Source organism: Sus scrofa, chromosome 12 (genome assembly GCF_054392235.1).
Source record: "Sus scrofa isolate SSC_HxYL_T2T_F1_AM1 chromosome 12, Sscrofa_HxYL_maternal_Yorkshire_Landrace_v2.0, whole genome shotgun sequence".
Taxonomy (NCBI): Eukaryota; Metazoa; Chordata; class Mammalia; order Artiodactyla; family Suidae; genus Sus; species Sus scrofa.
Genome location: NC_139394.1, coordinates 36415194 through 36438400, shown reverse-complemented (window position 1 = coordinate 36438400; position 23207 = coordinate 36415194). Strand labels below are relative to the sequence as shown.

The window sequence follows — 23207 nt, the reverse complement described above, 5'->3', positions numbered from 1 at the left end:
CTTCCATTTCTATGTCTATAAAATGGAGCACACATTATGTGTATCCAAGCACATATACATAAAAATACAAGTAAGTTAGCAATATAAATAATTTTTCTGAAGTCCTCTCATTTGGTTGGTTCTAAAATCTGAGAACCTAAGCAAAGAATGTGTTTCTGTATTATGTACCATAATATGTAATATATTCTCAATTATATATATTCCTCCTTATAGTTGGGGAAGAGTGTGGAAAAAGAAACTTTGGGGAAAATGGACCTGCTTACATGTTTTATGTCCTTCCTTTTCCTCTGCCACTTCTGGCTCTTGTAACAGCTCTGCTCTGATGGGCTATATGATGTGGTCACACTGGAGGGCATGTTGACAACAGCATTTACCAGGAGAAATGGGGGCCATATATATGGTGGTTTCTGGATCCATTTTTTCCTCCAGTTAAATTTCAGAGGCTGATACTCCACCTTCAAAACAAGGTTTGAGTGTGGCAACTCAGCATGCTGGCTAACACTGGGGAGGATTCAGACTGACAAGGCATAGAGCACCTTGGAGAGCACCCCCATGGGGATGCTGAAAGGATGCTGGGGATCATGGAGAACCGTGGGGAAAATGAACGGCTGTTAGGAATGAATATGTATTTTCAGGTCACTGCTCAGATTAAAATCCTTCAAACCTTACTGGTGTTCTGGGCATAATGTCCAAAGTCCCTTCCATAGCTCTCAAGATCTCCCACAGCCTGACTTCCTACCTCTTTCTTCAGCCACAGGTGAGATGCTTTCCTTTACCTTTATTGCCCAGACATCCTGACCTTTGGTAGTTCCTCAGATCTGACTGGGGTTTTATGACTTGACTGAGGGGTTTTACAGAAATGGTTCTTTTCATTGTGGATCAGTTTTCTTCCCCAACCTTCATCCAGCCAATTCCAACAGGCTCTTCCTGACCCCTCAAACTTTGCTAGTGCTCCCAGGTTTAGACTCTAGCACCCTTCACTTCCCCTTTGTCACAACTCATCACCCTTTCAACAGCTTGTCCACTGTGTCCCCTTTGCTAGATCATAAGCTTCTTGAGGGCAGACACCAAATCTATCTCACTCACCCCAGAACTGCTATGCCCATCCCCTTGCCAGACAGACACCAGACCCTTGAGAAATATCTGCTAATTGAACACACATCCCAAAGCTTTTAAAGATAATTCTCTGAACCAACCAGATGGTATTACTAGAAACATGAGAACTCAATCGGCTCTCCAGCTTCCTGTCTCTCCTACCCAGCTGGGAATCAGGCCCTCTGAAAGGCAGGCATTACAGATGGGGATTCTGATGAGGAATCTCAGCCAGGGAACCATGCCCACACTTTCAAGGAAAGAGACCCCCTGCTGGAATTCCTAGCTTACAAGGTGTTCATTAGCTTTAAATTGTTATGCAGCAAGAATTATTTGCCTGTGGAAAAAAAAATAGCACTGATGGTAGTGTTATTTTTGTCAAAAAAATCCTGAAATCCTGACTAATCTCAGCTGGACTCAACTACACTGCACCATTTCCTAATACTAAAGCATAACCCATAACAAGTCCAGCAGATCCACCCCTTAATAAACAAAGGACATGTTCTTTCAAAGAAAGCCCAATGGGAACCTGATGAATCTAGAACCCCTAAAAATGATGACTCAGAGAAATGATTGGGCTTAAATTAAATTAAATTATCAAATATTAAAGTAATACTTAAAGTAATCAAATCAAACCTCTGTATCTGGATGAGTTTAGCCTTCTAGGTATGTGTCATTTGGTCCATCATCTCAAAGCCATTAGAGTCACTCATTTAGTTGCTATTGGAGGCATAGTTACACTCCCTTAGGAGCCAGTAATCAAAGTGAAAGAAGGATTTCTATCCACAATGAACTTATTGTCTAATGATACTTTCATGATAAGTTTATAAAGTATTCGCTTATTTGCAAAATTCCATCCATCTGACCACAGTGATTGGGGCAGGAACTGACACATGAGTTAGAGGGAGACATGGTTTGGGGGATGGTTTGGGACCAACTAGAAAGAAATACTGTCTGTTTTTGACTTGGCATGAGCCTAGGGAGATGCAGGTCTACATTTGCTTTTAGCAGCAATCCTGCCACCAAAACTCAACATCAAAGAAAACTTGAAAAAGAAGAGAGGTCATTCCTACTGTCAATTTTAGCACCTGTATCAACCCCTACCTGAGACCAGCCTATACCTGGCCTTGCATGTAAGTGAGGCTCAAATTCCTTTTGGGGGTTTTGTTTTGTTTTGTTTTTAGGGCCACACTCATGGCATATGGTAGTTCCCAGGCTAGGGGTCAAATCAGAGCTGCAGCTGCCAGCCTACATCACAGCCACAGCAATGCAGGATCTGAGCCATGTCTGCAACCTACATCATAGCTCATGGCAATGTCAGATCCTTAACCCACTGAGCCAGGCCAGGAATTGAATCCTCATCCTCATGGTTTCCAGTTGGGTTTGTTACCACTGAGCTACAACGGGAACTCCCTAAAATTCCTTTTTATGTTCAAGTCCATGAGGTAGGTTGGATATGGCTTACAAGCCAAAGATACCTAACAGGCTCAATCTCACAGAAGGGAGAATGTAGGAAGGAGAAGGCAGACAGGACGAGTATAAGTCACTTGGTATTTATTTGGTATTCAACACACTTCTCTTTCCAGAGAGAAAACATGCAGTTTGAGGTATCCCATTTTAAAAATTCCCTGCTTCCAGCTTTATATTCTGAATTTCTATGCCCATTAATCAAGGTTAGGCACTGTCAAGCAGTTAAAATTTTTCCCTGAGATCATAAGATAGTGCCTTTGGCCACTGAATATCTGTCCCTCTAAAATTCAAGAGAAAAGTAGGACACGGGAAGCCTCCTGGTGGTGGAAGAGGCAGGTAACTTATGTAGGATTCCTGAGAAAAGGTGCAGAGTCAGCCACACCACTAATTAATATTTCCCTGGATGTGAATGATTATCCCTTCAACATCCCCAACATTCTAGAAGGGAAATTCACTTATTCCATAATAAAGAATCTTTATCTCAATGCTGTGTGCAAAGCAGGTTGGCTTCTGCTAAGAGCCAGAGCTGTCTTGATGCCTCAGTGTCCAGTAAAATACAGAACTAGTGAGGTACAGACAGCTTCCTGCAGTGGCATATGGGAGAGAAAAAAAATCCAGATACAGATGAAGAGAAAAAACTGCTGTCACACTATGCACTTAGTGAGGCCGGCAATGTTTTTCAAGATGGTTTGAAATTTAAAAAGTTCATGAACCTCCACAAGTAGGAATGAAGAGAGATTTAGTGGGATCATCTAGATTCCCAAGCAAATCAAGTCAGCAAAGCAGAAGGCAAATGGGCATCAGCATATGTCTCCCAGTTTAGGTACCCTGAGAGTCAGCTCTGAAGGAAAGGCAGGAAATCACCCTCCTGGGTTGCAAGAAACCACATGTGGAAAGGAGCCAGCTTGCAGGGATCAGTCACTCTCAGGGGTTGTTGTCTTCCTGCAGCCAACATCCCCCTAGAATGGCACTATGCACCCTACAGAGGACTTCCCTTCTTAAAAATAAACAAGCAAGGGTTCCCCTAATCTGACCCATGTTCAACAGTGAAAGGAGGCAGCTGGTACAGGAGTGGGGAGAGTGGGAAAGAGAGCTGGGGGTCAGGCAAGCATGCTCAGGAAAAAGGTGCTGGAGAGTGTGCAGGCCTCTGAGGACAGAAAAGTGAAAGGCAGGCTGAGCTTCAGTAGTCGTGGCACTTCCAGAGACATCATTCCATGGACGCAGGGCTCCCCACTCCCTCTCTTAGGTTTTCTTGCGATAGTTCTGACAGGCTTTCGACATGTCTTTCAAGAAGTTAGGAACTCCACTCTGCAAAGGAAAGGAAACTGTCAGTTCTACGTCCTCACAGTGATTACTCCTGATTCTTCAGGGATGTGGCAGAGGTAAAGGAAGATGGCTTTGAGAATAAGAAATATGACAATAGAGGGGATAAGATGGCGGATTAGGAGGACTGGAGCTCAACTTCTCTCCTAAAAACAACAAAATTACAACCAAATGTTGAGCAATCTTCAACCAAATGGACTGGAAACTTTCAAAAAGATATCCGACTACAGGAGACAAAGATGAGGCCACATCAAGAGGTAGGAGGGGCAATTACATGATATAAGCAACTCCATACATCCTTGGTGGGAAGCCCCACAGACTGGAAAGTACCTGTATCACAGAGACTCACCTACAGGAGTTGAGAGTTCTGAGCCCCACATCAAGTCGCCATGCCTGGGAATCTGGCATTGGAAGAATGAACCCCGGGAGCATCTGGCATTGAAAGCCAGTGGGGTTTGTGCACAGGAGTTCCATGGGACTGGAGGAAACAGAGACTCCATTCTTAAAAGGCACACAGAGACTTTCATGTGCACCAGGTCCCAGGGCAAAGCAGAGGCTCCATAGGAATCTGGGTCAGACCTGACTGCAGTTCTTGGAGGATCTCCTGGGAAAATAGGGGGTGACTATGGCACATTGTGGGGGAAGGACATTGGAGGCAAATCTCTCAGGAGTATTCATCAGCATGCATTTCTCTGGAGGTGGCCATTTTGGGAAAATCTGGTCCCACCTATCAGCACTGAGAAGCCCCATGCCAAACAACAATCCAGGTGAGATCAGAGCCCTGCGCATAAAGACCCCTAGGCACACAGCTACCTCTAATCTCACCCAGGAACAAAGCCCTACCCACCAGGGGGATAGGAATCAGACCCACCTACCAGTGGGCAGGCACCAGTCCCTCCCATCAGAAGCCTTAGCAAGCCCCAGAACCAATGGGGATGGGAGGGAAGACAGACATCAGAAGTAAGAAAGGTTACAAGTCTACTGTCTGCAAAAAGGAGACCACACCAAAACTTTAAAAAATGAAAAGGCATAGAACTATAACTCAGATAAAGGAGAAAGCAAAACCTCAGAAAAAACAACTAAGTGATCTAGAGATTCTCAGCCTTCAAGAAAAAGACTTTAGACTGATGATGCTGAAGATGATGCAAGACATTGGAAATAAACTGGAGTCAAAGATGGATAATTTCCAGGAAACAGTGAGCAAAAAAAAAAAATACAAGATTTAAGATTTAAGCAAGCAGAGATGCAAAATACGATAAATAAAATATTCATTAGATATAAAAAATAAAATATTTTTGAAATAAAAAACTCATTAGAATCAGCAAAGAGCAGAATACAAGAGGCAGAAGAATGAACAAGTGAGGTGGAGGACAGACTAGTGGAAATCACTGATGTGGAACAGAAAAGAGAGAAAAGATTGAAAACAAATCAAGAGAGTTTCAGAGAATTCTGGGATGACATTAAACACACCAACATCCACATTATAGGGGTGCCACAAGGAGAAGAGAGAGAGAAAGGGACAAAAAAAATATTTGAAGAGATAATAATCGAAAACTTCCCTAACATGGGAAAGGAACCACTCACCCAAATTCAGGAAGCACATTGAGTGCCATATAAAATAAACCCAAGGAGGAACACCTTGAGACGCATATTGTTCCAACTGACCAAAATTAAAGACAAAGAGAAAATATTGAAAGCATCTAGGGAAAAGAAACAAATAACACACAAGGGAACCCCAATAAGGTTATTGGCATATTTTTCAGCAGAAACTCTGCAGGCCAGAAGGGAGTGGCATGATATACTTAATGTGATGAAAGGAAAAAACCTCCAGCCAAGATTATCTTACCAGGAAGGCTCTCATTCAGATTTGAAGGAGAAATCAAAAGCTTTACAGATAAGCAAAAGGTAAGAGAATTCAGCAACACTAAACCAGCTTTACAACAAATACTAAAGGAACTTCTCTAGGCAGAAAAGAAAAGGTTGAAACCAGAATCAAAAATACCACAAATGACAAGGCTCACCAGTAAAGGTATATATATACAGTAAAGATATGAAATCATCCACACACAATTATGCCACCAGAATCAGAAATCATGAGAAGAGGAGGATACGAATGCAGGGCACTGGAGAGGCACTTGAAATTAGGAGACCAACAACCTAAAACAATCTCATATATATATATATAGACACTTATATCAAAACTTCAGAGTAACTGCAAATCAAAAATCTACAATTGATACGCAAACACATAAGAAAAGTCAACTCAAATACAACACTAAAGAGTCATCAAACAAGAAGAGGAGAGAACAAGAGAAGAAGCAAAGAAAAAAGTGCAACGAAAACAAATCCAAAGCAACTAATAACATGGCAATAAGAACATACGTATCAATAATTACCTTAAATTTTAATGGACTAAATACCCCAACCAAAAGACATAGCCTAGCTGAATGGATACAAAAACAAGACCCATATATATGCTGTCTTCACGAGACCCACTTCACTTCTAGGGACACATACAAATTGAAAGTGAGAGAATGGAAGAAAATACCCCATGCAAACAGGAATCAAAAGAAAGCTCAGTTTCACAGTTAAAAAAAAAAAAGAAAAGAAAGCTCAGTAGCAATTCTTATATCAGGCAAAATAGACTTTAAAATGAAGAATATTTTAAGAGACAAGGAAGGTCACTACATAATGATCAAAGGATCAATCCAAGAAGAAGATATAACAATTTTAAATATCTATGCACTCAACATAGGTTCACCACAATATATAAGGCAACTGCTAAAAACCTTAAAAGGACAAATCAACAATAACAAAATAATAGTGGGGGAATTTAACACCCCACTTATAGCAATGGACAGATCATCCAGATGAAACATCAATAGGGAAACAGAGGCCGTGAATGAAGCATTAGACCAGATGGACCTAATAGATATTTATAGGACATTCCATCCAAAAGCAACAGAATACACATTCTTCTCAAGTCCACATGGAACATTCTCTAAGATTGATCACATCCTGGGCAACAAATCAAGCCTTGCTAACTTTAAGAAAATTGAAATTATGTCAAGCATCTTTTCCAACCACAATGCTATATGACTGGAAATCAACAACAAGAAAAAAACTGCAAAAAAACACAAACACATGGAGACTAAACAACATGCTACTAAACAACCAATGGATCACTGAAGAAATCAAAGAGGAAATTAAAAACTACCTAGAAGCAAATGACAACAAAGATACAAAATTCTAAAACCTATGGGATGCAGCAAAAGCTATTCTAAGAGGAAAGTTTATAGCAATACAAGCCTACCTCATGAAACAAGAAAAAGCTCAAATAAACAAGCTAACTTTACATCTAAAGCAGCTAGAGAGAGAAGAACAGACAAGACCTAAAATTAGTAGAAGGAAAGAAATCATAAAGATGGGAGCAGAAATCAATGAAATAGAAATGAAGAAAACCGTAGAAAAGATCAATGAAACAAAAAGCTGGTTCTTTGAAAAGATCAGCAAAATTGATAAACCCTTAGCCAGACTTAATGAGAAAAAAAAAAGAGGACTCAAATCAATAAAATTACAAAGGAAAAAGGGGAAGTAACAACAGACATCACAAAAATACAAAGGATCATAAGAAACTACTATATGTAAATATACACCAATAAAACAGAAAACCTAGAAGAAATGGACAAATTCTTAGAAAAGCACAATCTTACAAGACTAAACCAGGATGAAATGTAAAAGATGAATGGACCAATCTCAAGTATTGAGATTGAAACCATGATGAAAAAACTTCCTAGAAACAAAAGTCCAGGACCAGAGGGCTTCACAGGTGAATTCTATCAAACATTTAGAGAAGCACTAACACCTACCCTTCTGAAACTATTCCAAAAAATTGTAGAGGAAGGGACACTCCCAACTCATTTTATAAGGCCACCATCACTCTGACACCAAAACCAGACAAAGATACCACAAAAAAAGAAAATTACAGGTCACTTTCACTAATGAACATAGATGCAAAAATCCTCAACAAAATACTAGAAAACCAAATCCAACAATATATTAAAAGGATTGTACATCATGATCAAGTGGGATTTATCCCAGGGATACAAGGATTTTCAATATCCACAAATCCATCACTGTGATACACCACATTAACAAACTGAAGAATAAAAACCATATGATCCTCTCAATATATTCAGAAAAAGCCTTTGACAAAATCCAACACCCATTTCTGATAAAAACTCTTCAGAAAGTGGGCATAGAGGGAATCTACCTCACCATAATAAAGGCCATATATGACAAGCCCAGAGCTAACATCATTCTCAATGGTGAAAAACTGAAAGAATTCCCAATGAGATCAGGAACAAGACAAGGATGTCTGCTCTCACCACTACTATTCAACAAAGTTTTGGAAGTCCTAGCCACAGCAATCAGAGAAGTAAAAGAAATAAAAGGAATCCAAATTGGAAAGGAAGAAGTACAATTATCACTTTTTGCAGATGACATGATACTATACCTATAGAATCCCAAAGACTCTACCAGAAAACTGTTAGAGCTCATCAATGTATTTGGCAAAGTTTCAGGATACAAAATTAATAAACAGAAATTGACTGCATTTCTGTATATACACAATTAAAGATCAGAAAGAGAAATCAGGGAAGCAGTCCATTTACCATCACATCCAAAAGAATAAAATACTTAGGAATAAATCTACCTAAAGAGACAAAAGACCTGTACTCTGAAAACTATGACGTTGATGAAAGAAATCAAATATGACACAAACAGATGGAAAGACCATGCATACCATGCTCTTGGTTTGGAAGAGTCAATATTATCAAAATGACTATACTACCCAATCTACAGATTCAATGTGATCCCTATCACATTATCAAGGACATTTTTCACAGAACTCAAAATATTTTAAAATTTGTTTGGAAGCACAAGAGACCCAGAATAGCCAAAGACATCCTGAAAAAGAAAAATGGAAATGGAGGAATCAGGCTCCTGGACTTAAGACTATACTACAAAGCTACAGTCATCAAAACCATATGGTACTGGCACAAAGACAGAAATATAGATCATTGGAACAGGATAGAAAGCCCAGAATTAAACCCAGGCACCTACAGCCAATTCATCTATGACAAAGGAGGCAAGAAGATACAATGGAGAAAAGACAGTTTGTTCAATAAGTGGTGCTGGGAAAACTGGATAGCCACATGTAAAAGAATGAAATTAGAACACTTCCTAATACCATAAACAAAAATAAACTCAAAATGGATTAAAGACCTAGATATAAGACCAGACACTATAAAACTCTTAGAGGAAAACATAGGCCAAACACTCTCTGACATAAATGACAGCAACATCTTCTGAGATCCACCTCTTAGAGTATTGACAGTAAAAACAAAAATAAACAAATGGGACCTAATCAAACTTAAAAGTTTCTGCGCAGCAAAGTAAACCCTAGACAAAATGAAAAGACAGAATCAGAGAAAAATATTTACAAATGAATCAACTGACAAGGGATTGATCTCCAAAATTTATAAACACCTCTTACAGCTCAATACCCAAAACAAACAAACAAACAAACAAAAAACATCAAAAAATGGGCAGAAGATCTAAACAGATAATTCTACAAAGAAGACATACGGATGGCCAAAAAAATACATGGAAAGATGTTCAACATCACTCATCATTAGAGAAATGCAAATCAAAACCACAATGAGGTACCACCTTACTCCAGCCAGAATGGCCATCATCAAAAAGTCTACAAGCAATAAGTGCTGGAGAGGGTGTGGAGAAAAAGGAACCTTATTACACTGTCGGTGTTGTAAATTGGTGCAACCACTGTGGAAAACAGCATGGAGATTCCTTTGATCCAGCAATCCCACTCCTGGGCATCTATCCAGAGAAAACCATGACTAGAAAAGACACATGTATTCCAATGTTCATTGCAGCACTATTTGCAATAACCAAGAAGTGGAAACTACCAAAATGTCCATCGACAGAGGAGTGGCTAAAGAAGATGTGGTACATATACACAATGGAATATTACTCAGCCATTAAAAGGAAAGAAATAATGGTATTTGCAGCAACATGGATGGACCTAGAAATTATCATGCTAAGTGAAGTCAGTCAGAAAATGAGACACCAGTATCAAATGCTATCACTTACATGTGGAATCTGAAAAAAGGATGTAATGAACTTCTTTGCAGAATAGATACTGACTCACAGACTTTGAAAAACTTATGGTTTCCAAATGAGACAGGTGGAGGGGTGAGGGAGGTGCTGGGGGTTTGGGATGGAAATGCTATAAAATTGGGTTGTGATGATCATTGTATAACTATAAATGTAATAAATTCATTGAGTAATATAAAAAATAAACTTAATAAAATTATCAGATAAGGAAAAAAAAAGAAATATGACAATAGAGGCCTGACCAGATTTCAACAGAACATTGCCACAGATGATGACAAAAGGGAAGACAGAAAGACACAGGGTGACACAATAAGGTTAGACAGCAAGGGCCACTGTTGGAGGATATTGTTGCATAATCTAGCTTTTGCTAATAAAAAGCTAAGGTATTTTTGAGACAAAATTCTTTGAAAACAAAAACAAACCAACACAAAATAACCAGGAAGTGGGATTGGGCCGGGCTGTGGGATTCTTCCAAACAAATGAGAGAAAGGATTTGCTTTACAGAATTAGGAAATGGTAAGGATCAGGGCTAGAGGCATGTATGTCGCCCTTTAGTTGGCACTGAGCATTGCCCAAGACTTTCCCCAAATGTTGTCTCACTTACTCCTTCGTGGCAGGGTGGGAATATCCATCTCCATTTCAAAGGGAAAAAATTGATGGCCTCCCTAGATTACAGTCAGAAGCAGGGCCAGGATTCAAAACACCATGTGTCTGACACAAAGCCTATGTGCTTTTTCACCCTCCCAAGGAACCTGGTGAGCCATCCAGGGGGAAAGCAAGACCACACAAAGCAGGTTGAATGGTCACCATAGCCTGAGGTTCCAGAGAGTGATCCTAACAGAGTCTAGGGACTGGCATTCTGGCTAAAGAGTCTTTGTTTTTGGTCCTAGCCTTCATCCCGGGTGTTGGCAACCCCAGTCCTAACCACAGTCACTCAACCAAGCTGCTTCATAAAAGAGCCTCATTAGGCCTGAGACAGCGCCTGTCTTCAGCCTAACAGCCCCCCTGGGTTAAATCAACATATATCAAACACAATTCCCCCAACCTCCACCCCGCCTCCTGGGAGCTCACCTTGGCAGCCCAGTTAATGAGCCAGGATGGAATTTGGCCACCGGGGTTATCGAAGTAACACATAAAAACTAGAGAGGGGAAAAAAGGGACAATTCAGAAGGAGGAAATGTGTTAGAAAGATACAGCAACAAACCCTGTAAACCTTCCACTTTTATATTCAGGCCCAGATAGTAAGGAGAGAGGTAACATAGAATTCAAGTGGACTCTCCCCTCGGCCTTGCCTTACAGGAGTCTTATGTACAAACATTCTGGAAAACAGCCAAGTTAGGCACCTGGCAAGTGCTAGACATTTGGATATAGTCTCTCTATTTCTCTTATTAATTATCTTAGTCCTAAGGAGTTGATAAAACAAATCCCAGTTCATAAATAATAAAATGGAGACTCAGAAACGTAAGATGACACATTCAGGTGCCAGATCTAACACACGGCAGAACTAAGTTCAGATTTTGCCATAGCTATAGGGCCACATTAACACCAGTCCAGCAGGTGGCTGCACGGCCCACTCCCAGGTTTTGTCCTGTGGCTGGACCTCAAGGCAGGCATGTCCTGAGTCCCTAGGCTTTTGCTGAATAGGAGCTGAGTCCTCAGAGACGATCCTGCCAGCCCTCAGCCCTGCATGTACAGGACCAGTCTGCAATGAGTTTCTAAACCTTCTGGTTCACCTGGATGTTCTAATTCATCAGGAAAGTGCAAGAGTCAGTAAAGAATGGATTGATGTAAACATCCATCTTGCATTCTTGCCCAGTTTCTGGAGGTGAATGGAGTCTCCCACATGTTGACTCCTTGTTCCTTTGTTTCTTACTTTTTTTTTTTTTTTTTTTGTCTTTTTAGGGCCATAAAGATGGCATATGGAGTTTCCTAGGCTACAGATCAAATCGGAGTAATAGCCCAATGGCCACCAGCCTATGACACAGCTTACAGCAATGCCAGATCCAAGCCACATCTGCAACCTATGCTGCAGCTTGTGGCAATGTGGGATCCTTTAACCCCCTGAGCAAGGACAGGGATCGAACCCACATCCTCATGTGGATACTAGTTGGGTTCTTAACCCCGCTGATCCACAACAGGAACTCTGAGTCCTTGTTTCTTCTGCAGCAAGTCCAGTCTCTGACCTGAAGATGCATCCAGCATTCCACATGGTGCCCAGGGTGGCCTTCAAATGTGTGGCCCTGGCCAGTCCACCCACATGTGCCCTGTTTTTACCTTTGCTTCCCTTTTTGCCGTCACTCTGAATTGCCAGGCTTTGCTTGTACTGCTTCACCCGAATCACACCCGACTTCTCTGGAAACTGCAGCACAGAGGTGCTCCGGGCCAGGATCACAAGGACCTTCTTCCCTTCAAAGTCCAGCTCTCGCCGCTGCCGCACATAGACATACCACCCCAGTCAAGGCATAACATCAGGCCAGCATCTCAGATGGGCAGAAGGAAAGTCCACAAGCCAGAAACATAGGGAGACGATTTTGTTCCTCTCACTTGGACTTTGCTCCCTCACACTGTTGCTCCACCTCCTGCCCTGGCTGCCTACCTGCCCTGCCAAACCGTGGTCCTCCCACCTGGGTATCTCATTTGAGAATATGCATTACTCCCCACCTGGGAATGTTTCCTTGCTGCTTTTCATTATGTGGGGAACCCACTCCTCCTTTCTCCAAGAAAGCAATGACATCCCAGAGGACTGGTCATTTATCAGCTGTGTGATCTCAGGTTGGTTATTCAACTTTTCGGAGACTCAGTTGCCCTATGCAGGAAAAGGAGTCGCACTGCCTGGCAGGTAGGTTTGGTGGGGGCACTGGAGAAAGACTAGAGCAGAATAAGCAGCCAGTAAACAATGGGACCGTTTCTCTCTGTCCCTTACACGACCCCAAAGCCTGAACACTAACATCTCTGCACAGAGGACGATCAGGCAAGGTTACTTACACCTGGCTGGTATCAGAGGAAGACACACAAATCCTGGGATACTCGGTAGGCAGATGTCCTCCCTGGTTCTGGTTCACCAAGAATAGCAAAGCCATTTCATCTCAGTAAACACTCTCAGAACAACCACTATGCCTATGGCACTATTATAGGGAGGTAATTTGACCCAAGATACAGCAGGAGTCACTATTTATTGATCCCTGACCATGTGCAAACATCATGTGCTTTACATTCAGCATCAGTACTGATCCTGAGCAAGCCCCTCAGTTTGGCCTAAGTACCCCATCACCCAGATGAGAAAACTGAGGCTCATAGAAGTAAAGAAACTAACTTGCCAAAGATCCATAGCTCAGCTGAAGTGATGGAAGCTGAATATGAACCCAGATCTTTCCCTAAAACCCGGTGAGACTCTAATAGCTGCACAGGGCTCAACACTTTAATGTGTTCATGAGACTTTCCAATGGTTGAATTTTAGGTTTCACACTAGAAGGAATCTAGAGCTTAAAACAGTCCAAAAAATCACTCTAAGCATAACACAATTATACTTTCTACACATCCACAGCCAGAGTTCCAGGGCACCTCAAAGTCTCTGCAGCATCCACAGCAGCCTGCCCCTCCCCCAGGCACCCTGGAGGATGGTCTGCTGCCCCCAGTCTGTATATACTGATGAGTAAAGTTCTTAGAACAGTCAGGGAAGAAATGATGTTGCTTGGGCTCTGGATTTCCTCTCTCCCAAGACTTCCCACAACTTGCTCAGCTCATGCAATAGACATCACCTGAAACTCCATTGAGGAAAAATTCAGTTGATGTGTTGGTTACCATTTGGCAGAGGTTTTTTTTGTTTGTTTGTTTTGTTTTGTTTTTCCAAGTCTGCGTCGGTAAGGCACATGGAAGTTCCCAGGCTAGGGGTTGAATCGGATCTGCCTCTGCAGCTGCTGGCCTATGCCACAGCTACAGCAACATGGGATCTGAGGCATGTGTGCGAAGTACATCACAGCTCAGGGCAATGCCAGATCCTTAACCCACTGAGTGGTGCCAGGGATCAAACCCACATCCTCATGGATACTGGTCGGGTTCGTTACTGTTAAGCCATGATGGGAACTCCCTTGGCAGAGCTCTTTGAAGGGTTAGAAGTTACAGGGTGCCACATAGCCTATGCCTGGAGAGCCAGCAGTTCACTGAGGCCCAGAAAAGTGAAAGACCTCTTCTAAGGTCACACAGCAAACCAAACCAGGAAATGAGCCCACACACAACCTGGGATCTTTCCCTCCAAAACTAACGTTCTTTTCCAATACACTGTTGTTTTCAAAAACTGAACAGCCTTTATTGGGGAGACATATGTATATATACAATGACTAAGAAGCTCATTATGGGATCGTGTGGCATTGGAAAGCCAATGAAACCCAACTTCAAGGAGCCCAAGGGGCCACTCCTGAGAACACAACTCCACAGTATCCCTGTGAGGTCAGAGAGGTGGGGTTGCCCTGGTCCAGGTCACCTTCTGTGGACACAGCTGGACCTGGGTCTACACCGACCTCTGCCGCCCACTAGTGGTGTGAACCTGAGGAGAACCTGAGCAAAGTGCTCCACTTCCTTGCCTCAGTTTTCTTCACATCTGATGGGGATGGTGGCACCTGCCCTGCAGAGTCATTGCCAGGATGAGAGAAAACCTCTCAACACCTAAGGGGTTAAGTAACCACAATTTGCTGAAATGCAATCTAAACGTATACAAACTATCTAGCAGTCTGTGGGAATTGTGATCAGAAATAAATCCTTGTGGAGTTTATTCTCTAGGTGGGGCGAACACATACATACAGCACACACACAAACAATACCCATAGGAGTCCCCTTGTGCCACAGTGGGTTGTGGATCTGATGTTGTACCTGCAGTGGCTGGGGTCACTGCTATGACACAGGTTCAATACCTGGCCAGGGCATGTCTGCATGCCACGAGCACGGCAAAAAACAAAACAAAACAAAACACACACACACAAACACACCAACACGCCCCCACACTCCCTCTCTTTCTAGAGAATACTTATTTAGGCACAAACAGACTTAGAACATGTTAGCACTAGACAAGATCCCAGGGATCATCCAATTCAGTGGTTCCGAACCTTTTTTTTTAATCCTCAAGGATTCTTTGTTAAAAGGATCCTTTATGGAAATTCAGTGTCTAAAACACTCAGCTGCTATGATTGAAGAGGATAGTGGAGTTGAAGTCTGACCTCTCAACACTAGCCACTCGGCTAATGTCCATAAAACCCTCCCAGGCTAGTCCTAAGGGGTGGTCATAGGATCTTGGAGTGTCATCTAAAACTCCCACTCAACTGCTTTATATCGTAATTGAGGGAACTGGGGGAAAAAAAAAAAAAAAACACAGTGTCCAGAGACAACAGTTGTGGGGGAAGGGAGGAGAGCTATGGAAATGTGCAAGCTGAGTTCCAGCCCCCACTCTGCCATGAACACTTGTCCCGAGGCCTTTGAGGCTTTACCTCTCAAGGTCCTCACTTCCTCCCTTATAGATTGAGGGGGTATGTTGTATACTCTTTATAAAATGTTGCTTTCAGGTCCCCACATCTATGGCCCAATAATATCAAACCCTATAAAACTTGTCAGGAAAGTATGAATAGCCCTCCTGTGACCACAGCTGCAAATGCTCCACATAGGCCCTGAAAGCACACTCGGGAAACCATACAAGAAGAAACAGCTTTAGCACATGCCTCTGCAATCAACAACAGCAAAGTTATCCACCCCTGGTGGACGTACCATCATTGTGTGATGGCCACGGGGCAGAGAAACACGTAGAAAGGTGAGTGATGGTGCACCTTTGGAAAGGATACATCTCTGTTGGACATGGGAAAAGGGTACTTTACTTCCCAGTAGACCACTGCCTCTCCGTTGCATTCTTTTTCATAGAGTTCTAAAAAAAAGAAAGAAAGTAAGTAAGGCACTTGGAAGTCTCTTTGGCTTCAATTAATTCGAAGCTTGGGTATGATGACCTTGTAGGGAATGAAAAGCCACTAACGTATAACGCTCAGAATTCTAGAAAAAGTCAGATTCATTACCACTGAAAGCTTGTTGCCCAGAGGATTAGTTTTAGTAGGTATAAAAATACAGCAAAGATAAAAGAACCCCCCCAAAAAAAAAAACTTGTTCATCAAAGAACACGACCACCACCCTCAAACAGAATGCAATGAAACAAAATTAGGCCTTCAAAAATAAACTTCCAAGTTTAAATATATGCATAACCACCAGATGTCACTAGAGCACCAATGGTTTTACTGCTGAGCCTTTATTTCCTTCGACTTCTTGACATATTACAGATAGCCTAGGACTGAGTCACCCCAGTCTAGTGTGTTCAGCTGGGAAATAAAGGTTCAAGAGAGGGCAGTGTCCTTCCTAAGAGCTAGAAAGTGGCTTAACGGTGGTTATCCTTAAATTTCTTGCCTCTCTCCCATGCTACTTTATATCACAGCTACAAGGACAAAATATCTTTAATATATACCATGTTATTGCATGCAAATAGCATAAGTTCCTGGAGGGAGATAGCAGCCTCTGCCTCCAAGCTCTGCAGGAAGCTTCTAACTAACCATTAGAAGAAGCCACCCCAAAGCTGCTGAAAGAACCAAGAGTCTCTTGAGGAGATGCTGACTGTGAGCTTTTAGATTTTCAGAAAAGAAAACCTATGAGAAGTAGGCCCTGGAGTAAAGCGCTTGCCAGCCCACTGGCACAAGAAGCTTAAGATGCCTTTGAAAGAAAGGGGAGGACTGGACATCTGTTGCTTTTGCCCACTCAGCTTTGACTCTCCCCTTGTTGGACCAGCATCTCATTCTTCTTCAGGGCATCATCTTTCCCTCCATCACTGTGTGGTATAAGCAGGACCAACACAGCTGGGAAATTGAGCCAGACATGGCCATGGTGAATAGCTCAGGGCTGGCACATCGGGTCACAGTCTGAACTTGCCACTCTAGTAAGTTTAGCCCCAAACGTGGATTAGTAAGTGCAGTAGTTCACAGAAGATCAAGGAGGATTAAAGTTAAGTTTAAAACATCAAGATTGTTCCAGAGAACCCAAACTGCTGCTGCCACTGGACTCTACTCCAGGGCATGGACTGCTGATGCCAAGTCCCACACATCAGAGGTTCTGCCAATGTCTACAGCACATGCCTGAACCACAGCTACCTGGGAGGTGGACAGAGAATATCTACCTTCTCCCTTGAATAGGTAGCATCACAACTCGCCCAAGATAGGAAGGGTATTTGACAACAGTAAGGGACCCAAAACTGTGACAAATGTCCCCAGGAAGTAAACACATGAGCCATGCTGAAATGATGAGAGCCAATCCTGGGACTCTGAGGGCATCAGTAGGAAAATTCCTATTCCTTTAGGTTTACATGCATGATTAGAATGTAAGCCTATATCTCTGGTGGCCACCTCTTCCATGACACAAGAATGTGCCTGAGAATTCAGTCAACCCAGAAGAAAACAGGGTCAAGACAGAGAAGTTAAGTATTGAATGCAGCTGTCCTGGAAGCCAGACATCCATGCACTTCAATGCCATGAACCAAGAAAGGCTTTTCCTTTCCTCACCCAGGCATTACCTTGGTTATTTGCAGCCAAGTGTCCTGACAACAGCAAGGGTCTGTCAGAGTTTCTGTGCCCCTGGACTAGCTGTGGATCTATTCCACTGTGACTGGGATGGTAGAAGCCGGTTTCTGCTCTATGTTGCAGGAAGATCTCCCATCTAATGTCCCTCATAACTCTCCATCACCTAGAGGGAAAATCTAAGAATTGTACCTGGTGGCCAGCCAAGGCCCCTGGATAGCTGAACCTTCCTCCCACTCCAGTTCCAAATTCTTTTATCCCAACAATAAGATGGCACCTAATTGCTCACATAGTTTTAACATTTCATGTTCTTTCATGCCTTCTTCACTTTGTTCATGCTATTCCCTGTGCCTCAAATGCCCTTAAACTACTCACTCCCTCACTTCTCATTGTCTTATTTTTATTGTCTCTAAAGCTTTGATTCAACTTCTAAAACAAAGCTTAGGTATCACTTCCTCCAAGAAGCCTTCCATGGTCACCCAGGTCCATGGGATGACAAGGAACTTACAGTAAGAGCAAAGTAGCCCTCAGAGCCAACTGGAGAGTGATTCTAAGAGTAAGCAAAGAGAAAGCCCTAAGAATAGTAAAGTCAAAATTCAAGAGGCCAAAATTAAAAATGAAACATAGCATCATAGAAATTAAACCTATTGCTTTCTACTGGCTAGAATAAATAACCAAGATTCTGCTTTGTAATTGTTTTTTTAAAAGTGTAGGTGTCACTCACCTTTAACGTATTCGTCCCACTGTTTCCTATAGTCTAAGTCCATGTAGACATCTGCAAGTAGCTCTGGTGAACAATCCTCCAGAACGCCAAAGACCTTATACTCATAAAGCCCAGTCTGCTGTAAAAACAGAACAGGCAGAGGCAGCCTATTTATTTCCAAGTTGAGATTACACAGCGTGTGAAAAACAGTTATTCATGCAACACCATTATTGAGGACCTCCTCCACTGTCTTGGTGATACAGTGTTTAAAAAAAAAAAAAAAAAGACAGATAAGAATCTTGCTCTCATGGGTCTTAGATTTGGCCTGAGGCATCAGTGGTGGTGAGAGCTATATGCTAACTGGTAATTTAAGTAGGATACAAGAGGGACTATGTGATAAATGATTCCTGGGTTTAGGGTGGTAGTTTCCATATATATATATATATATATCTGGTTTTTAGGAAATGCCTCCAAGAGGAATTTATCAGAATAATTGTCCTAAATATTAGCTTGCCATGGAAGATGAGGAAAGCCCATTCCTGGTGGGGGAGAGGGGCCCTCAGGTTGATGGATTGGCTGATCAAAGAAAAGAAAGACTTGGGGGACACAGAACTTGATGGGGGGTTAGTGAGGGGGGCTGAGTCAGAGAGGTAACCAACGCTGGCCCCAAAGGGCTTTGTAAACCAGAATACAGGGGGAAGGATTTATCCTAACTGCTGGAAAAACCAATGAATGACTTTAAATAGGGGGATGATTTTTCAAAAAATAATTCTTGCTGCTTGACAGAAAATAGATCATATGTGAACAAGGAGTAGGGTAGAAGACCAGATACAGCAATATTCCAAATAAGAGATGACGGTGATTGATCAGGAAGGTAACAGCAGTGATAGGAAGAAGTCAGTGATTTAGGGACATATTTTGGAAGTAATGTCCACAGGAATTGCCAACAGAATGGCTGTGGACACAGGGAAAGCAAATAATTGAAGACAACTCTTTGAATCTATGCTTGAGCAACCAAGTAGAGGAAAGATTCATTTCTAGATAGAGAAAACTTGCAAAGGATGTGGTTTGTGGACTGTTGGATAACTAAGAGTTCTGCTTAGGGCATGTTGAGTTTGAGATGCTTGTTAAACACCCGTGGGGGTTCATCTAGGCAGCTAGCATTCAGAGCACAGACTATTATTCTAAATAGCCATGGGTGTAATGAAAGCTAGCACCTTGTTTTACCAATTCCAAGACAGAATTTTCAAGAACTGCTGCTTCTCCTTTTTATTTTAATAAATGACATGTATAAAAGAATGAAAAGGGGATGAAATGTCAGCTTCAAAATCTACTAGTCCCTTTTATTGAAAAAAGACCATTTCTAGATGCCTACATACAAGAGATTTCCCTGCTTTCAAGCTAAGCCATATCCTCATCTGTGAGGGTTACAGACTAGAGTCAGGCACACTACATACTTCCCTCTCCGTACAATGGCACCTAGCAATTCCTGATCCTTTCACTGCCTAAAAGACCTATTGTAAAGCCTGAACCAATGGTTCTTAGATTAATCTCAGTGCAAAAGCAAACAAACAAAACAAACAAACCAAAATGAAGCTTTCAGACAGACTTCAACTTCCACATACCAATGCAATATTACTAGCTAATTGAATATGAATGAAAATATCTTTTAAGTACAGTTCCTGTGGAGGATTTATGTCAAGTCAAGGGATAAATATGGTGAATTTTTCTACAGACTCTGAGGCTTCAAGGTCTCCAGACTCAAATGACATAACACAAGGATGAGTATTTCCCAGTTTAGGAATCTCAGGTGTATGTGGAAGTACCAGGAAGGGAAGGGAAAGCAAAGTTAAAATTGAATTCATAAGGATGTTTCAGCTCTAAAAATATATGGATTTAGGGAGTTTCCATTGTAGCTCAGCAGGTTACGAACCCGACTAGTGTCCATGAGGATGTGGGTTCAATCACTGGTCTCGATCAGTGAGTTAAGGATCCAGTGTTACCATAAGCTATGGTGTAGGTTGCAGATATGGTTCAGATCTGGTGTTGCTGTGGCATTGCTGTAGCTCTGATGAAAGCTGGGAACTTCTATGTGGCCATAAAAAGAAAAAAAAAGTATATGAATTTATGCCAAGGGTTTCCAACAAGCACATGACAAACTTGGTCTTGACCCCTTACGTGCTGTGCCGCGGATGCCCCACGGAAAGCAGGACCAAGGAGAAACATCTCCTTCCCCCCCGGACCCATCCTGACCCCTCTCCCCATGCTCACAGATGGGAATATTGTAAGGGCTTATACACACCACACATTTACCTACATGTTTTAATCAGCTTTGGGAGACAATCAGCTTATTTTGTGGAATAATGGGGCCCCATTTTCTACACATAACTGAGCAAAAGTATCCCTTTTATGTGTAGAGATAATGATCTCCCCAAGTTCATACGAGTTGGCTCTGGTTATTTGGATGAATTAAGACAAACTGTTTCCTGGAACTGGTTTCCTTCCCTCCTGAGTGTAGTTTCAGCCCTTAGTGACCCCAGTTCTGTACATATCACAGAAAGGAAAAACAGAAAGCCCTCTAGGAAGAGAAAAATAGAGCAATATGATTTATGTGAATACTGAAGAATGAACTATTGTGACAACTTCCTTTAAACATTCCCTCCTTGGCAGAACTGAGAAAGGCCAGAGCCCCAGAGGACAAATGCTGGATGACACCTTTGCTAGACCATCAAGAAAAGGTTCTTTTCAGGAGTTGAGCAGCTCCACCCAAATTCATGGGTCAAAGCACATTTCACCCATCATTTCTTTCCAAAGAAAGTCTCAGCAAACATTCTCACATTTTCATTATGTCTTTTAAAAAATAAGGTGATTTTTTTTATAATTGTAAAAATAATTCATATTCATTAAAGAAAATTAGAAAATGTTGCAAATAATAAAGAAAACTAAAATAACATGTAACTCTAAAATCCACAAGTACCAACTGGTAATATTTGACTTTTTTGTGTAAATAAATACTCTGTATGTTACAAAATGGGTGTCATATGTTATAAATAGCTGGTATTGCTTTTTTAACAACATTATTTAGCAGTTATAGAGCTGAACAATCAGAGCTAATTCAGTGATTCCTGTAAGTTATTTCTGCTTCTGTATGCTTTTACAATTATAAATATTGTAGGAACAATTATTGAATATGGACCAACTTGGTTCATAATTCTAACTTTTGCATTAGGAAAGCAGAATACTTTCATAGAGATAAAATTTAGGATAAAGGACATTAACATTTTAAGGCTCTTTATACTTTTTATAAACTTTTACAAAATTTTTTTTTTGTTTATTCATACTCTTAACAGTGTCAAAGGAGAATCTCACCAGGATGGGGAAGTGTTGTCTCTATAAATAATGGAATAGGAGAAAAAAACATAAATCTTAAGTTTTATCTGGACAATGTTTTTTGTTTTTTATTGATGTGTAGGATTCCTTCAAATTACAGGTTTAATTCCTGTGCAACATTTTTTGCAGATATGTGTCCAAGCATACTAACATTTCAATAAACGATTCCAAACAAGTTTACTCAAGAGGTTCTTGGCTCTTCCTGAGTCCAGAAAACTACTTCTAAGAATAGTTCAGTTTCTTTATCTAAAGTAAACCACACTTCATACTTTTCTAATGCTCCATATATAGGATATTTAATTTCCTATACATCATATAGTAGGATTATTCAGTGGTGAAGAATCAGTCAATATCATGTGTAGACTACAATTCCCAGAAGAAACAAAAGATTAGTTAGAGCGGTATCCTCTTTTTCATGCTAAGAAAATCCTTACAGCCACTTGCACAGCTCAAAACTTTCCTGGTCTCCTTTGTAAGGAGAGGTGGCTATATGATGCTTCCTTCCTATTTTGAATATGGATATGATGTCTGGAATGGCAGCAGCTCTTTTGAGACTAAGAGACAACAAACATAAGAAGGCTCAGTAAAAAGACTCAAAGAGTTTTACTGGTGTCATTGGTCAGATAAACCATTGCCACCAACTGCCGACCTCTCTAAACCACTTGTTAGGTAAGAAAAATAAACCCTTCTTCATTTCAATTATTGTCACTCCAGTCCTCTGTTTCTCTGTAGCTTTTTTTAAAAGCAATCCACATTATTACAAGTGATTCTTACTGAGAATTTCACTTGCTTCTTATGACCCTGCAAAACGGTGGAGGTTAAAAAAATCATGGACTTGGAGAAAAGACTTGTGGCTGCCTGATGGGAGGGGGAGGGAGTGGGAGGGATAGGGAGCTTGGGCTTATCAGTCACAACCTAGAATAGATTTACAAGGAGAGCCTGCTGAATAGCATTGAGAACTTTGTCTAGATACTCATGTTGCAACAGAACAAAGGGTGGGGAAAAAAAATGTAATTGTAAGGTATACATGTAAGGATAACTTGATCCCCTTGCTGTACAGTGGGGAAATAAAAAAAAAAAAAAAAACTCCCCCACCCTTTGTGTTCCCGCCCAAAAAAACCCAAAAAACAAAAAACAAAAAAACAGCTTAAAAGAACCACTTTCCCCCCATGACTTAGATGAGACTCACATACATACCCCTTGTTTACCTATCCCCAGGCCAGACACAATGCCTCTAAATTCCCTTTGACCACCCCATAAAAGATCAGCTAAACCATTTTCTCCACTGATCGATAGGAACAAAATGCTTAATAACCAAACTGGACGTTTTCCTCTTTCCTCCAGACCCCTAAACTTTGGCCCAGCCTCAGCCTGAGCCAGCATGCAGGCCCTCCTGAGAATAGCCTGGTCTCAGGGTAAAATATTCTCTGTTCTGTTCTCCA

The 23207-nt window shown here is 41.5% G+C and overlaps 1 protein-coding gene across 10 annotated transcripts in view; it reads right to left on the bottom strand.

The window, feature by feature from the left end:
* Nucleotides 1–23207, bottom strand: part of PCTP (phosphatidylcholine transfer protein) — a 45920-nt gene that overhangs the window by 11199 nt on the left and 11514 nt on the right. For 4 of the 10 annotated variants that reach the window (XR_002337189.2, XM_084983124.1, XM_021067255.2 and 1 more), the window contains exons 2-5: nucleotides 18397–18514; nucleotides 15909–15988; nucleotides 12358–12529; nucleotides 11155–11222 (exon numbers count right to left, since the gene is read on the bottom strand). Coding sequence is in view for 8 of the 10 variants with exons in the window: in XM_084983124.1 (XP_084839250.1) it covers nucleotides 11155–11222; nucleotides 12358–12529; nucleotides 15909–15988; nucleotides 18397–18514 (438 nt within the window). In the remaining 2 variants the exon portion in view is untranslated. Of the gene's footprint in view, nucleotides 1–2629; nucleotides 3871–11154; nucleotides 11223–12357; nucleotides 12530–15834; nucleotides 15989–18396; nucleotides 18515–23207 lie in introns of those variants that run through there. The other 6 variants (XM_084983127.1, XM_084983123.1, XR_014820435.1 and 3 more) reach the window with 4 other exon arrangements.